Below are 14,717 nucleotides of genomic sequence, written 5' to 3'. Positions count from 1 at the left end.
AAACACAAGGCCGTAGCAATCCCTTGCTCCTGTACCCTTAAAACCGTCTTGGCCAGAACCGAACTCTCTCGCACCTAATGCGGACGGCAAAGAGTTGTCCATCTGTCTGCCTCCCCCGCTCGAACGACACTGCATAGCAGGGCCAAGCTCACACGAGGACTCTTATGATGTGGCTCCGCGGGAACAGAGCCAGAGCAATTTGCGGCTCTTGGCCTAAGAAGAAAGACTAAACTCCACGTGGCAGATTCTCACACTAGAGACTCCGAGCTGAGACCGGTCTTCAGAAAGGAGGAACAGGCGTGCGCTTGCGCAAACTGCGTCACAGAGGAGGGTATCCGTACGTCTCGGAATCTCCAGGAGGGTGTCACAGGCCTCTCCTCTCACTCTCTGCCGCACCCACCGCTCTCCAGCCAATGAGACTCAGAGCCCTGGTTCACGGGGGGTCGTCCTGTCAATCCTATATACGCAGCAGCACCCCTCGGTAGCCCACAGCGTGCAACAGACTGTTCACGGTCAAGACAAAGAGAAACTACTGCAGCAGCAGCCGTCTCCCACCTCTCCCCTCTCCCACTGCGCGTGTACAGCGTCACCTGCAAGCTCGCGCCACAGCCACCTCCCCCACGCTCACTTCGTTTCTCCCGCTCCCAGCGCCGGCCAATCACCGGGCACTCTCCTCCCCTCCGGCGGCGCGAGCCAGTCAGCTAAGAGGCTCCGAGGGCCGAGCTCCAAATGTCGTCGCACCAGAAACCCGGCCTCCTGAGCTGGTGGTTCGCGCGAGATTCGCGCGGAGGTGGCAGCACCGCCAAGAACGGTAGCGGCACCGCCAAAGGCAGCAGCAGCGGCACAAGTACTGGTCCCGGCGGCGGCATGGGCTTCAGCACCGAGGAGAGGGCGAACTTGAACACGCTGGAGTACCGGCTCTTCTTCAGTGAGTGAGGGGAGCGCCGGTGGCTTATCGGCTCGTTCTCCGGGAAGCGCCGTAGGCTGCAGCGCGTGGTGCTGTCTCGCTCCCTGGGGTGTCATTCATATCGGGGGGAGGGGGCGGGGCTGCCGGCTCATTCGTTTGCGGCTTCGTGTGCCGTGGACCGCCCGGCTCGTCCCTGTACCTGACTGTCTAGTCCGGGGAGCACCTGTCCGAGGCGGGAATGTCTGCTCGCTTCCCCACCTTTGCGTGGCACTACTCCGTGCTTTTATTTTTTTTTTTTCATTTTATTTCGTGTTTTTTTTTTTTTAAGTATGTATTTGTTCTCTGTTCTTTCTAGGTTCTTATTGATTCTTTTCACGTTTTGTTTCTTTCTCTTTGCTTTTTTGTGTGACTGTTTTTCTGTACTCCCTTAAACTTTCCACATAAGGATTCCCTGCTCTCCTGACCAACTTTCCGATTCCTTTGCGAAGGATCTTATAAACCCCCATTGAAATTTATGGGTGACTGTGTTGTTTTTTTTGTAGATTTGTTTTTAATCTAGGATGGGGGAAATTCTGCCTTTGCAGACTTTGCACTTTATTGTCTCTCCCTAAATTCATTTGTTTAAATTATAATTCACTCTTTATAGTGCACTTGTTGGTAGTTAATGGTCTAGCTTGAGAAGCTGAAGGGCTGAAGAATTTTATAGAAGCCCTTAAAGACAAGCTTTTTTTTTTTTTTTTTTTTTTTGCATTTTCGGATATATCACAATATCATTTTACAAAAGAATAGAGATTTTATACACCTTATTTTCCAACGTAAAAAAAATTTGAAGCAAAGAAAATAGATAATGACATTCTAACACAAAATCTCTTAATATAGTTGGAAATTACAGAGCCAAGATGATTAAAGAAAATATGGAGCTCACTTATTAACGCTTAGTATAAAGAATTACATAGAAACATAGAAATGACGGCAGAAGAAGACCAAACGGCCCATCCAGTCTGCCCAGCAAGCTTCACATTTTTTTTTCTCATACTTATCTGTTTCTCTTAGCTCTTTGGTTCTATTTCCCTTCCACCCCCACCATTAATGTAGAGAGCAGTGATGGAGCTGCAACCAAGTGAAATATCTAGCTTGATTAGTTATGGGTAGTAGGGGAAGTAACCGCTGCAATAAGCAAGCTACACCCATGCTTATTTGTTTTACCCAGACTGTGTTATTCAGCCCTTATTGGTTGTTTTTCTTCTCCCCTGCCGTTGAAGCAGGGAGCTATGCTGGATATGCGTGTAGTATCAGTTTTTCTTCTCCCCTGCCGTTGAAGCAGAGAGCTATGCTGGATATGCGTGAAGTATCAGTTTTTCTTCTCCCCTGCCGTTGAAGCAGGATATGCATTGAAAGTGAAGTATCAGGCTTATTTGGTTTGGGGTAGTAACCACGTAACAAGCCAGCTACTCCCCGCTTTGTGAGTGCGAATCCTTTTTTCTTCTCCCCTGCTGTTGAAGCAGAGAGCTATGCTGGATATGCGTGAAGTATCAGTTTTTCTTCTCCCCTGCCGTTGAAGCAGAGAGCTATGCTGGATATGCATTGAAAGTGAAGTATCAGGCTTATTTGGTTTGGGGTAGTAACCGCCGTAACAAGCCAGCTACTCCCCACTTTGTGAGTGCGAATCCTTTTTTCCACATTTCCTCTTGCTGTTGTAGCTTAGAGCGATGTTGGAGTCACAGTAACCATGTGTATGTTTATTGAATAAGGGTATTATCTCCAGGCAGTAGCCGTCATTCTGGCGAGCCACCCACTCTTTATTGACGGCCTCTTGATTTTATGGATCCACAGTGTTTATCCCACGCCCCTTTGAAGTCCTTCACAGTTCTGGTCTTCACCACTTCCTTCGGAAGGGCATTCCAGGCATCCACCACCCTCTCCGTAGATGAGTCACCCTTTATCCCAATTACACACTTCCAGAAATCCTATTTAGAAAGCCCCTGAGTTGTTCCGGCGCTAGAAATATATAATTTTCTTCTTGATACTTCAATAAACATTTGCATGGATATTTCAGTCATAGTATCACCTCCGATCTCATATGCAGGAATTTCTTCCTGCGTTCTTGTGTGGGGCCTCCTATGTCTGGATTTTGCCCATAATAATTAGTCATCCTATTTCTGAAGAAAAACTTTAATACCATATTTTGATCATGTTCAAAAGTGAATGATATCAACAATGTTCCCCTTGTGGTAATTTCTGTTTGTGTGAATAATTCAAGAATCTCAGTAATATTCATAGACTGTTGATCCTTTGCTTCTATGCCATCTGTATTTAATGATTTATGTGATATGAAAAAAGCTTTTGTAATCACTGGTATTGCCTCCTTTAGAATTTTAAGACATTCCATCAAGTAAAATTTAAATATCTCCACCGGCGCCATTTTTTTCAAGATAGGAAAATTAACTACACTCAGATTTAAAAATCTGAGGGTATTCTCAATTTTCTCAAACTTTTTCTCCATGATATTTTCAGACTTAATTAAATGTAGTTGAATTTTCTCCATTGGTGTTACTTTCTTCCACATTTTCAAATTTTTCTTGCTGTTGAGTAACGATCTTTTCAGTATTTAATCCTTTTTTACTCATTTCAAGAAACGCTTTAGTTAAAAACGATATTGCTGACTCTATGGAAACTATATCATTCCAAACAGTATCTAGAGTCACAACGGGCGGTTTCTGTAATGTAAACACAGTCCCTGGAATTATATTCAATGATTCGGTTGGTGTAATAACACTGTTGTCATATACCGGTGGAGCCTCTTTAGGGGGCCAGGGAGAGAAAGTTGTATCTCCAACCGGAGTTCTCTCACCTTTACCTGACCCTCTTTCACCGCCCGGATCTGGAGTCCCTCTTTTCTCTTGAGGGACTCGGCTGTTCTTCGATTTTCACTCCTCTCAGTGCCTGGGGAGGGGATGGTGTCGTTGGGGGCCCCCGGGTTCAGCGATATCATCTCAGCCATGGAAAGAGACCAGAGTTCTAGGATCTCTCCCACCGTGGCCCTCGCTTCTGGTGCCTTTGGGGTCGACGCGAAGAAGCTCTCTATTTTCGCCTGTTGGACACCGTCATCTTTGTCAGGAACAATGTTCTTTAATCTGTCATGAGAGGAACCCTGCTGTTAGAAGCTGAATATTACTTGATTTTTTTGTGTGTGTAAGGGGGGGGGGCGGGGGCAGTTATTACTTTTTTTTTTTTATAAACTAGCGTGAATATCATTCATAGATGTCAGTGAGAGTAGCAGCAATAATCCCTAATAGATAAAAACATGAGTGGACTGGAAGGGTAAATAAGTTGGGTTACATTTTCAAATAACACTAAAAAGGTGGGCATTCAATGAAACTAACAATCGGTAGATATAAAACACATTCTAGAAAGTACTTTTTTACTTGGTGCCCGATCAAACTGTGAAATCTATTGCCAGAGGACGTAATCAAGTTGACTAGTATAGCAGGGTTTAAAAGAGGTTTGAGCAAGTTCTTGATGAAATGTCCATAAAACATTTATTAGCCGGGGAGACTAAAAAAAAAAAAAAGAGCTATTCCTAACCCTGGGAGTGACAGGTAATAGAGCTGCTTTATGGGATCTGCTTGGCACTTGTGACCTGCATTGCCTACTGCCAGAGACAGAATGCTAGGCTTGATGGACCTTGATCTGACCAAGCATGGCATTTATGTTCTTATGGATAGGGAATTTTACAAGCAGTTAATCTTGTTTGCAGGTGTACAAGGTCAAAGAGAAGAACTTGTTTGATGTTAAAATATGATGGAAACCCTGACATCGGGCATTGTCATATAAAGAATGTTCATCAGAGTGAACTATACCAGCAGCTGCCTTAATGTGGTACTAACTGTGAGTTAAGTTGTAGAGGATACCCACATGGCTATTTTCTTTTCTTTTTTTTTTTAATACTATAATTATTTTGCCATATGATGTTTTCGAAAGCAGCATCTCCCCTGCAGAAAGTGTAGTACTCCTAAAGCAGCTTCATTTTGCTGCGTGCGTCCCTTGCCCACCCATGACTACTTCTCATGCTATCTCTGGCTGAACAGCTCAGAGATAGCATCTCTTCCTTTTCCTTCTACCCTCTGACCACCGAGTGACCCACCACATAGCGCACCTTAGTCTTTTCCATGAGGAGGGTTCATGAGATTCCACCTGAGCTCAGGATCTTGTATGCCAAAAATATAAAGTAGAAGGCCTGGCTTAATTATATATTATATAAGTAAACGTTTTGAGAGATTAAAAAGTTGCAAAATTTAAAATGTGGTAGAGCAGAAGGCATGCTGCCTAAATGTGTAAAGTTCATCAAAAAAAGGGTTATGTTTCCCTTCAATTTATTTGGGTTTGTTTTTTTTTTAATGAAAAAATGCTGTATAAATTATATTGATTTGCTTGTTAGAGAGCTAGTAATTACAAAGATCAGCTTGAAAATCCTGCCATGTCCCCAGTGCCCTAGTGTTTGTTTGTTTTTTCTTGTCCAAAGTATGATGCAATCTGCAGGTGCAACCCATTCCCAAAGCCTCTCAGCACTATTTTTCCTGCCTTTTCGGAAAAGTGATAGCATCAGAGTTCACAAACAGAGAGAAACTGGTGCAGTGCATTTACTCTTTCTGTGTTGCCTTGCGTTCAAGTTCAGTTTGTGTGTTATGTACTTTACTGTGTAGAGTTAAACAAGGAATTGGGAAATCATCACAAGGGGCAAAGGTGACTATGGATTACAAGTCTGACTCTACTTAATCCCTCAACAGGATTTACTGTGCTCTGCTTCCTGCTCTTGTGTGAAGATTTCATTCCTCACTGATTTTTAGCTTGTTTGGGGGGGAATGAAGGCTGCCCTAATACATGGTTTCATTTTCCCGCCATTTGGTACTGTAGTCGGGTATCGACAATGGCTAATGTTTTTTGGGGGGGGGGTTGTGTTCAGGGGTGCCACTTGTGAAAAGAATATGGCGCATTTCATTTTAGAAATACTCGGGGAAAAGTGATTCTGCCTTGCTTTATAAAGATCCTTATATAAGGTCATACACTCCGGTTCAAAACAATAGTAGTAGCTATTACCTAAAGTCTTCAAAGTGGCAACTTGACTTTGGTACTGTTATTATCCCAATGCATTTTTTAAAAAAAAATTTATTTATACATTTTTTGGGGAGCAGGGAGGAAAGATGTATTATGACCACATTCTCGGTGTTTAAACTTCTTCATCCCTGAGCCCACTCTACTGGTCATTGTGTGTCCACGTGTAAGGTGTCAGTGTGATACTATCATGGGGTTCTGACTAAGGCTGGCGCAGTAATAAACCTCAGTTTACTCGGATTCACACTGGCAGGAGAAGCCAGGTATAAAAAAAAGCTTTCAAAAATGTATACTCTTTTTTTTTTTTTTTTTTTTTAATTTGAAATATTTTTCTATTCCACCAAATGCAAAACAAGTTGTTCTTGGTGGATTACAGCTAAAAAAAAAAATAAAATCTGTTTAAATACGCATGACTGATAAAAACATAAACAGAAAAACAAAGTGCCTGCCTACCATGTTAGAAAACAAACTTCTATTAAATGCAAGAAAATGAAAGGAAATCTTGAAGATTTTGCTTTAATTGCAAACTGAATTATATAAAAAAGTTGTGGTACTGCTGTTTTAAATTATCATACATTCTCAAACATAACTTTCCCACAAGTGTCAATGCCCCTGAACAGAATGATTTGAGAGGGCTGAAGCATATATTCTAATTGCTTCCTTTTTTTTTTTCTCACATAATATGCTTAAAAGGCATAGCTAAATCACACATTAGAAATGTGAAGAATCTCTAAGAGCTGGTTGCTTATTAATAAATAAATATTTGTTCTAGTGCTGGGTAGTTCAGCAAATGTTCAAGGCTGTAAAGCTGCTGTGACTTGCGTACTGCAGCCCTGTGGTATTAATCTGGATACTGTGCCGGGCACGCTGCCAGCTGATTTCCGGTCCCGGTGCATAAATTGTGGGCGTGAGCCATTTGGCAGTATTCTTTCTTCAGCTCAAGCTTAAAACAGACACATTTGAAAATTAAATGAAAAAAGAAGCCAATAGCAATATTCTGTAGGGCAGCTCAGTCACTGGTCTGAAATGGGTGATAAATTTGACATACTTTTACTAGAGTATGGAGTAAGACAAATGGGTAACTAGGGAGTAATATATAAAAAATTTAATATATTTTTTTTAAATGGTGGACCAGCCATGACCTATCAGAAGTTGTGCATTTTGCAAGAATGGATTCGTCCCTATCCAGTGCTCTAACAGCCATCACAAGATGTAAAACATTTTTCTTGTCTGGCACCCATTCCAGCTGCATAATGGAGTTGCCAGAAATGGGATAAGGGAGCCCCAGTTAATTGATGCTTCTAAAACCAATATTTGGTTTAAAATGAACATTTTATATTTTAATGGTGTAAAGTTAATGAAGTGTCTTTTTTTTTTTTTTTTTTTTTAGGTTTGTGGCATTTGTGCATATCACTCAGGAATTTCCAAATAGGACCTTATAATTTATGCCTAAAAGTTACTTATCGACATAGGATGTGATTATTCTTAGTCGCCAATGTTAAACTGCTTGGAAGCCCTGTGTATTTTGGAAAAATGTCATCAACTCCCTTTACATGCCTTTCTCAGATCTTTCACCCTAACTGTCTTAGTCCATAGGTTCTTCCTTTCTGACAAATTTATAGAGATGCAGAGAGACCTTTTTCTCTATAAATAGTGTGGCGCTGTCCTCTGTCTTAAGGGGGGCGAGCAGGCATCCAGAGCTGAATATTAAAAGTGAAACAGAAGATTTTAAAAGTAGAGTATCAAGCCCTTTTTGGAATCGAGGGGTTGGGGTCCTGCCTTAGCTCTTTAGTTCAGATTTCTTTATAGTCAGCCATTGAGAGTTTGGATTCTGTTTGCATTTCTGGATTTCGTGTTAGGAATTTTGGCTATAGAGTGCCTAAGCCTTTATCTCTTAGCGGCTCAGCTCCCCCCTGTTACAGTGACAGTGGATTTGGCATTTTGGTGCACCGTTGCAGTGAAGGTTTGTTTGCTTTTGGCCTGGAGGACACAGTCAGTTAGCATGTCAGGTCTAAGGACAGGTGTATAAACGCAGAGAGAGAGAGATGTAGTAGTTTGAAAACAACTGGATTGCCAGATTATAAAGAACTCCCCAAGGTTATTGCCATTTGGAAGCAATCAATAATTGAGATCTGAACATGGATTTTGTTGACATTATGACTAAGCAAAATAGCCTGTTGGAAGATAAGCGTAAAAGACAAGTGGCAGTGATTTAAAAAGCAAATAGAATGTTAGGAATTAATTGGAAGGGATTGTAGAATAAAATGGAAAATACCTATCTGTATCGCTCCATGGTGCAACTACATATATTGGGGCAGATTTTCAAAGGGTTACGTACGTAAGATACGCGCGTAACCCCCCGAAAAGATGCCCCTTCCACCCCCTGCGCGCGCCGAGCCTATCTTGCATAGGCTCGGCGCGCGCATATGTCCCGGGGCTTTCCTGGGGGAGCGTGTCGGGAGCGTTCCGTGGGCATGGTTCTGGCCCAGGGGCGTTCCGGAGGCATGGCCGCAACCTCCGGAACAGCCCCCGGACCGGAACATGGCGCACTGGCAGCTGGCCGGAGTGCGCAACTTGTAAAATAAAGGTGGTGGGGGGGGGGGGAACTAGTTAGGGCTGGGGGGGTGGTGGAAGGAAAGTTTCCTCCGAGGCCGCTCTGATTTCAGAGCGGCCTCGGAGGGAATAGAGGATGGCGGCTCGGCGCGCGCAGGCTGCCGATTTTTTTGCATGTGCCGACCCTGTATTTTATAACATGCGCACAGTAGCTCGCGTATGTTATAAAATCAGGAGTAGATTTGTTCGTACCGGGTTGCGCGAACAAATCTACTCCCGTGCGCACCTTTTAAAATCTACCCCATTGTATGCAGTTCTGGTTGTGCCATCTCAAATTTTTTTTTTAAGTGGAACTACAAAAATTTATAAGAACATAAGAAATTGCCATGCTGGGTCAGACCAAGGGTCCATCAAGCCCAGCATCCTGTTTCCAACAGAAGCCAAACCAGGCCACAAGAACCTGGCAATTACCCAAACACCAAGAAGATCCCATGCTACTGATGCAATTAATAGCAGTGGCTATTCCCTAAGTCAGCTTGATTAATAGCAGTTAATGGACTTCTCCTCCTTTTTTAACCCAGCTACACTAACTGCACTAACCACATCCTCTGGCAACAAATTCCAGAGCTTAATTGTGCATTGAGTGAAAGGGGATAGAACTCCCTTATGAAGGGGCCGATGCAATAATTTTCGCGGAAAGCAGGCCACTTTCTTAACACACGCATGGTGCCATGCAATAGGCAAATTAGGGGATCTTGCTTGCGCGACCTTAACGTCTCCTTTTTAACGCAACCCTGCGGCGGCTGCCAGTTATGAAGACTGACGCCGGTAAACTCTGCATCAGTTTTCATAACCGGCCGTCTGCCAGTAATGAAAACGGACACAACCAGAACTGCATACAATATGTGTAGTTGCACCATGGAGCGATACAAATAGATATTTTCCATTTTATTCTACAATCCCTTCCAATTAATTCCTAACATTCTATTTGCTTTTTAAATCACTGCCACTCGTCTTTTACACTTATCTTTGTCTGCTGAGGTATTTCTTTTGTTTTTTTACTGAAGCAGTACAGAAACGCAGTTTTTTTCTGCTTTTCTGTACTTCTTTTACATGCACTCAGCTATTAACGCCTGCTCCAGGCAGGTGTTAATATCTGAGCGATAAATGTGCATCTGAGACTCACATTTATCTCTTTGCATTTGGAGTGAATGAGTAATAGCCTCATTTGCATGTGATGAGCGCTACCTCATTCACTCCGCGTCTGATGCACGTTAAATAGGCGCTAATCCCCTTATTGCATTAGGGGGTAGATTAGTGTCTAACCCGCGTCCAACTGCGGGTTATAGTGTGCGCTCGGCTGAGCACACTATATTGCATCGGCCCTAAAGAGAGGCTAAACAAGTTGGAACTCTTCAGCTTGGAGAAGAGATTGAGAGGGGATCTGATAAAGGTTTATAAAAATCATGAGTGGGGTGGAACAAGAGATTAACGCAATTTAAAGTAAAATTGTTCTTTCTCTGAATTGCATGGAAACTGACTTCAATAAAGAAGAAATTCCATTTCTCTGGGACCATTAAAGATTAGTTACCAGAATAAGGAACATCTAATCGGGAAGAAGACACATTAAAGTTTTGATAAAATGCAATAATTTAATATTAAAAACATTGTCCCTGGAAGCAAGCGTTGAAAAAGGCATTGCCTGCTTGCCTAAGGCGAGTTGATTTCCACTGTCTGAACTGCCAGGGTAGGAGAAGAAGCTGTGAAACCAGCAGCCACTACCGGCAGGCGGAGGATTGAGGCCATGGAGAACATCCCCCTTCCTCCCTTCCAATAAGGGACAGCATTTGCAAGGCGCCACATATGTCAGGAGGGTTGAGAGGGGGCACCCCAGAGAATGGCACTGAGGGTTGGAGGGCGGGTGTGGGAAGGGTTCCAAGGAAAGGGATTGGTGGATGGGGGAATGTAGGAAAGAATTCCAAGGGAGGGAAGAGATGGTGAGTCAGGTTCAGATGCCAGGGAAGGATCCTGTGGTGAATGGGTGGGGATGGGACAAGCAGGGAGCATCATTTTTCTGTAGAGCAAGCAAGACTTTTCAATGAAGAGAAAAAAAAAAGCAAGAAATCTGTACAGATTTGTGGCATAAGTACTTATTTATTTATTTATTTATTTATTTTGGGAGGGAAGAGAGGTCTTGGGTTTCCTTCCCTGGTGAGTGAGTGTTGGCAGTTTCCAGTCCCTGCCTGAAAGAACCAAGGCAAGTAAAGTTCATACAGAGGAGCCAATACATAAAGCAATAAAGGAGATAGTATTAGGCAAGTGAAATGTGTACCAGACAGACACTTATTGTACTAGTAAATACTTTCACCTTACACCGTTCTACCCAAATCAGAGTGAAGAAACCGCATTGACCTAAAATGGGTGTGGAAATGAGGGAAGTTACGATGAGACTCGCCAGACCATTAGGGAACCTATCTTCCCCCTTAGGATTTAAACAGAAACCTTAGGGAGAACTCACTAAAATAGCCTCATAAGCTTTTCTTCCTGGTTTCTATCACTTTAGCCAGAAGCGTGAACATTCTAGGGACATTATCATGTAGATATCCACATGAGATATTTCATTCAGATAAACTAGTACTTTGTATGTTTCCTGGTTTTAATCCTGAAGTATTTTCTTCCTTTCATTTAAAACAGGAAACAGTTCCCCCTAACTTTTCCCTAAACTGAGGTCTTAGAAGGAGCAAAGGTGACAATCACTTAGATGTAAAGATGGATTTGCAGATCTACATTCAGAGCAGTCATTTGGAAGATCCAATAGGCATCCTTTATTTGGGGTGATAAAAGGCTTAGCAGCCTCTTCTATCCAGCTGGATAAGTGTTGAATTATATACAGTGACTTTCAAAAGTAAGCAGGTTTATGTGGATTACAAATGACATTTACACATATTGTTCCAGACAGTATGTTTGTTGCAAACCAGTAAATTTTCTAAGTTGCAATTCATATTTCTCTGTATTTTTTGTAAAATAAAATTTAAAACTGCAGAGTATTCAGCCCCTTCAGACTAGTACTTGGTAGAATCAACTTCTGCTGCAATAACAGCTTTAAGTATGAGTGATTTTTTTTTGCCCATTCTTCCTGGCAGATTTGCTCTAGGTTGTTCAGGTTGATTGGATGATGCTTATGGTTTGCAATTTTCAAATAGTGCCACAGGTTCTTGATTTGTATTGAGATCTAGACTTTGGCTTGTCCATTGTAGAATATTCACCTTTTTGTTTAGTCATTTGTGTTGCTTTGGCCTTGTTCTTGGGGTCATTGTTTTGCTGAAAGGTGAACTTTCTCCCAAGTTTGTTTCTTAGCACAGCAGTTCTCAACCGTTGTGTCGCCAAGCACTGGCAGGTGTGTCGCGGCTCCCGGTGTCCCACTGCCCCGCTTGTGCTTCCCTTCTCCCCAGGGGTGAGGCCGGAGTGGAGAGAACTGTGCGCCGCCGCTGGAGGCCAGGCTGGCGGGGCCGAAGAATGGAGAGACACTGCGCCCCGCCGGAGGCCAGGCCAGCGGTGGCTGGAGAGATATTGCACACAGCCAAAGGTCAGGCCAGCGGCGGCTGATAAGCAGAGGCCAGGCTTATTGGGCCAAACAATGAGAAGAGGCTCCATGTGAGCTTTTGTGTGTGGCAGCTGTGTGTGTGTGGGAGAGACAGACTGGTTGTGACTGGTTGTGGGCCCTAAGGAAGAGGATTGTGAGGACAGAGCTTCAGCAGCCACTGCTGCTTCTGGTGAGTGCTATTGGCCTGCAAGGGAAAGGAGTAGGAGAGGGTAAGTAAAGGCGGCTTTTTAAGAACATAAGAAAATGCCATACTGGGTCAGAGCAAGGATCCATCAAGCCCAGCATCCTGTTTCCAACAGTGGCCAATCCAGGCCATAAGAACCTGGAAAGTACCCAAAAACTAAGTCTATTCCATGTTACTGTTGCTAGTAATAGCAGTGGCTATTTTCTAAGTCAACTTAATAGCAGGTAATGGGCTTCTCCTCCAAGAACTTATCCAATCCTTTTTTAAACACAGCTATACTAACTGCACTAACCACATCCTCTGGCAACAAATTCCAGAGTTTAATTGTGCATTGAGTGAAAAAGAATTTTCTCCGATTAGTTTTAAATGTGCCACATGCTAACTTCATGGAGTGCCCCCTAGTCTTTCTACTATCCGAAAGAGTAAATAACAGATTCACATCTACCTGTTCTAGACCTCTCATGATTTTAAACACCTCTATCATATCCCCCCTCAGCCGTCTCTTCTCCAAGCTGAAAAGTCCTAACCTCTTTAGTTTTTCCTCATAGGGGAGTTGTTCCATTCCCCTTATTTTGGTTGCCCTTCTCTGTACCTTCTCCATCCCAATTATATCTTTTTTTGATTGACTGCCATTTGAATTATTGGGTATTATGTGATATCTGCTGTTTTGAAATATTTTATTGATATTTGAACAATTTTTAATAATTTGAGTTTTTAATTGTTCTGTTCATCAGCTGTTTTGTAACATTTATTAGTATAGTTTTACAATTATTTCTAAGTGGGTATCTATCTATAGCAGCTTGGCTTGCTTTGTTTTCCTAATAGGTGTATTTGTGTTTAGGGCCTGGTTAATATTTGTAGTGGTAAATTACTGTCTTTTGATAAGGAGGGGTATTGTGCCTGCCAGTAAAGAGTTTGTTTTGCTTTTACTGAGATGTCATCAGAACCAGAATATCTTTTTTTTTTTTTTTTATATGGTGAGTTGTACGGATAATGCCCTAGTTCTGCTCTTCACCCATATGTGGGGGTCGAGGGGGTTCCTGAGGATACAGAATGTATATTTACATTTTGCCCCATGACTGTCACATGTTCAGTGTGTCACGCATGTGAGAACCATCTGTCAGGTGTGTCCCGACCGAAAAAGGTTGAGAACCACTGTCTTAGCAGACTGAAGCAGGCTGTCTGTTATAATTAGTGAGGTTTGGGTGGACCCTTGGACACTGTGGCAGCTGACCATGCCCACGGGGGGAAGTCCCGTGAGGGGCCACAGGTCAGGCTCAGCTCCGGACACACAAACACAGATTTATCTTTATTTAGACAGTTTGAGAAGCCACCAGAGGTGGCAGTAGTGAGAAGATGTAGCCCGGCTGGGCTAGTATTCCCCAGGGCGCTGGAACAGCGGTTTCTCCGGTAGCAGTGCTGTAGTGGAGAGAACTGAGAAAATGAGTACAATAGAACATTCACAGAGTCCCAAATATGGAGAAGCCTCGAGATAGGGAGAGCTGTCCCTCGAGGAGCGAGTTCCAGATCCCTGGGAGCAGAGAGACTCGTTGGCAAAGTCCTCACACAGCAGTTCCATGTAGGAGATGGCACTGGCGCTGGAACAGAGGCAGGCCCTCGAGGAGCGAGTACCTGGTTCCAGGGAGACAGCTCTGAGGAGTGGATGATAGTAGTACTCACTGATGGTGTCTGTAGCGAATTCTTCCAAGTAGAAGAGGAGATAGATGCAGGCAGCGGGTCGGGAACATGGGCCCTCGAGGAGCGAGTACCGGTTACCTGATAGCAACCTGAAAGAAGCAAAGAGGCCCCCGAGGAGCGGGTACCCCGTTAGCAGAAAGAGTTCAATGGAAGTTGGAGAGGCAGAGTAGCTGGGCACGGAGAGCGAATCCCATCCATAAAAATCCCCTTGCTAACTCAATGGCCAACAATGAACTGTAGGTTTAAATATCCAGGCAGCGTGACGTCATCACAGGGGGATGCCCCTGAGGAACGCACCAAGGAGGAAATAAGAATGAGGACCACGCAGCGCGTGTGCCCTAAGGTACCTGTAGAACATGGCAGGAGGCAGCGCCCAAGCTGGTCTGGGGACGCCAGAGAGGACGGCAGGCGGACACTGTGGCAGCCAGGTGTCCGTGAAGAGCAGGAGGGAGCTGCAAAAAAGGAAAGGTAGGCGGAGTGAAGCAGTCGAAGTGACGGTCGCAACACTGTCTTGCAGTATCTCCCTATATGTTGTTTCATCCATCCAACCTTCAATTTTAACAAGATGTCCAGTTCCTACTGAAGAAAAGTATCCCCCACATCATAATACTGCTTTACTATTGGGATGGTGTTTTGCTGAGGAATGGACAGTGTTAGGT

At 43.6% G+C, this 14,717-nt stretch overlaps 1 protein-coding gene across 2 annotated transcripts in view; it reads left to right on the top strand.

Moving 5' to 3' along the window:
• The first annotated feature begins 486 nt into the window (after window positions 1–486).
• The window catches only part of PPA1 (pyrophosphatase (inorganic) 1), a 114,134-nt gene continuing 99,903 nt past the window's right edge, over window positions 487–14,717 (top strand). The window contains exon 1 of one of the 2 annotated variants that reach the window (XM_029609041.1): window positions 487–928. In XM_029609041.1, coding sequence (XP_029464901.1) covers window positions 730–928 — 199 coding nt within the window. In that variant the 5' untranslated portion in view covers window positions 487–729. The remainder of the gene's footprint in view (window positions 929–14,717) is intronic. The other variant, XM_029609042.1, reaches the window with a different exon arrangement.

Source organism: Rhinatrema bivittatum, chromosome 7 (assembly GCF_901001135.1).
Source record: "Rhinatrema bivittatum chromosome 7, aRhiBiv1.1, whole genome shotgun sequence".
Lineage (NCBI taxonomy): Eukaryota > Metazoa > Chordata > Amphibia > Gymnophiona > Rhinatrematidae > Rhinatrema > Rhinatrema bivittatum.
This window is presented reverse-complemented; position numbering and strand designations above follow the sequence as displayed.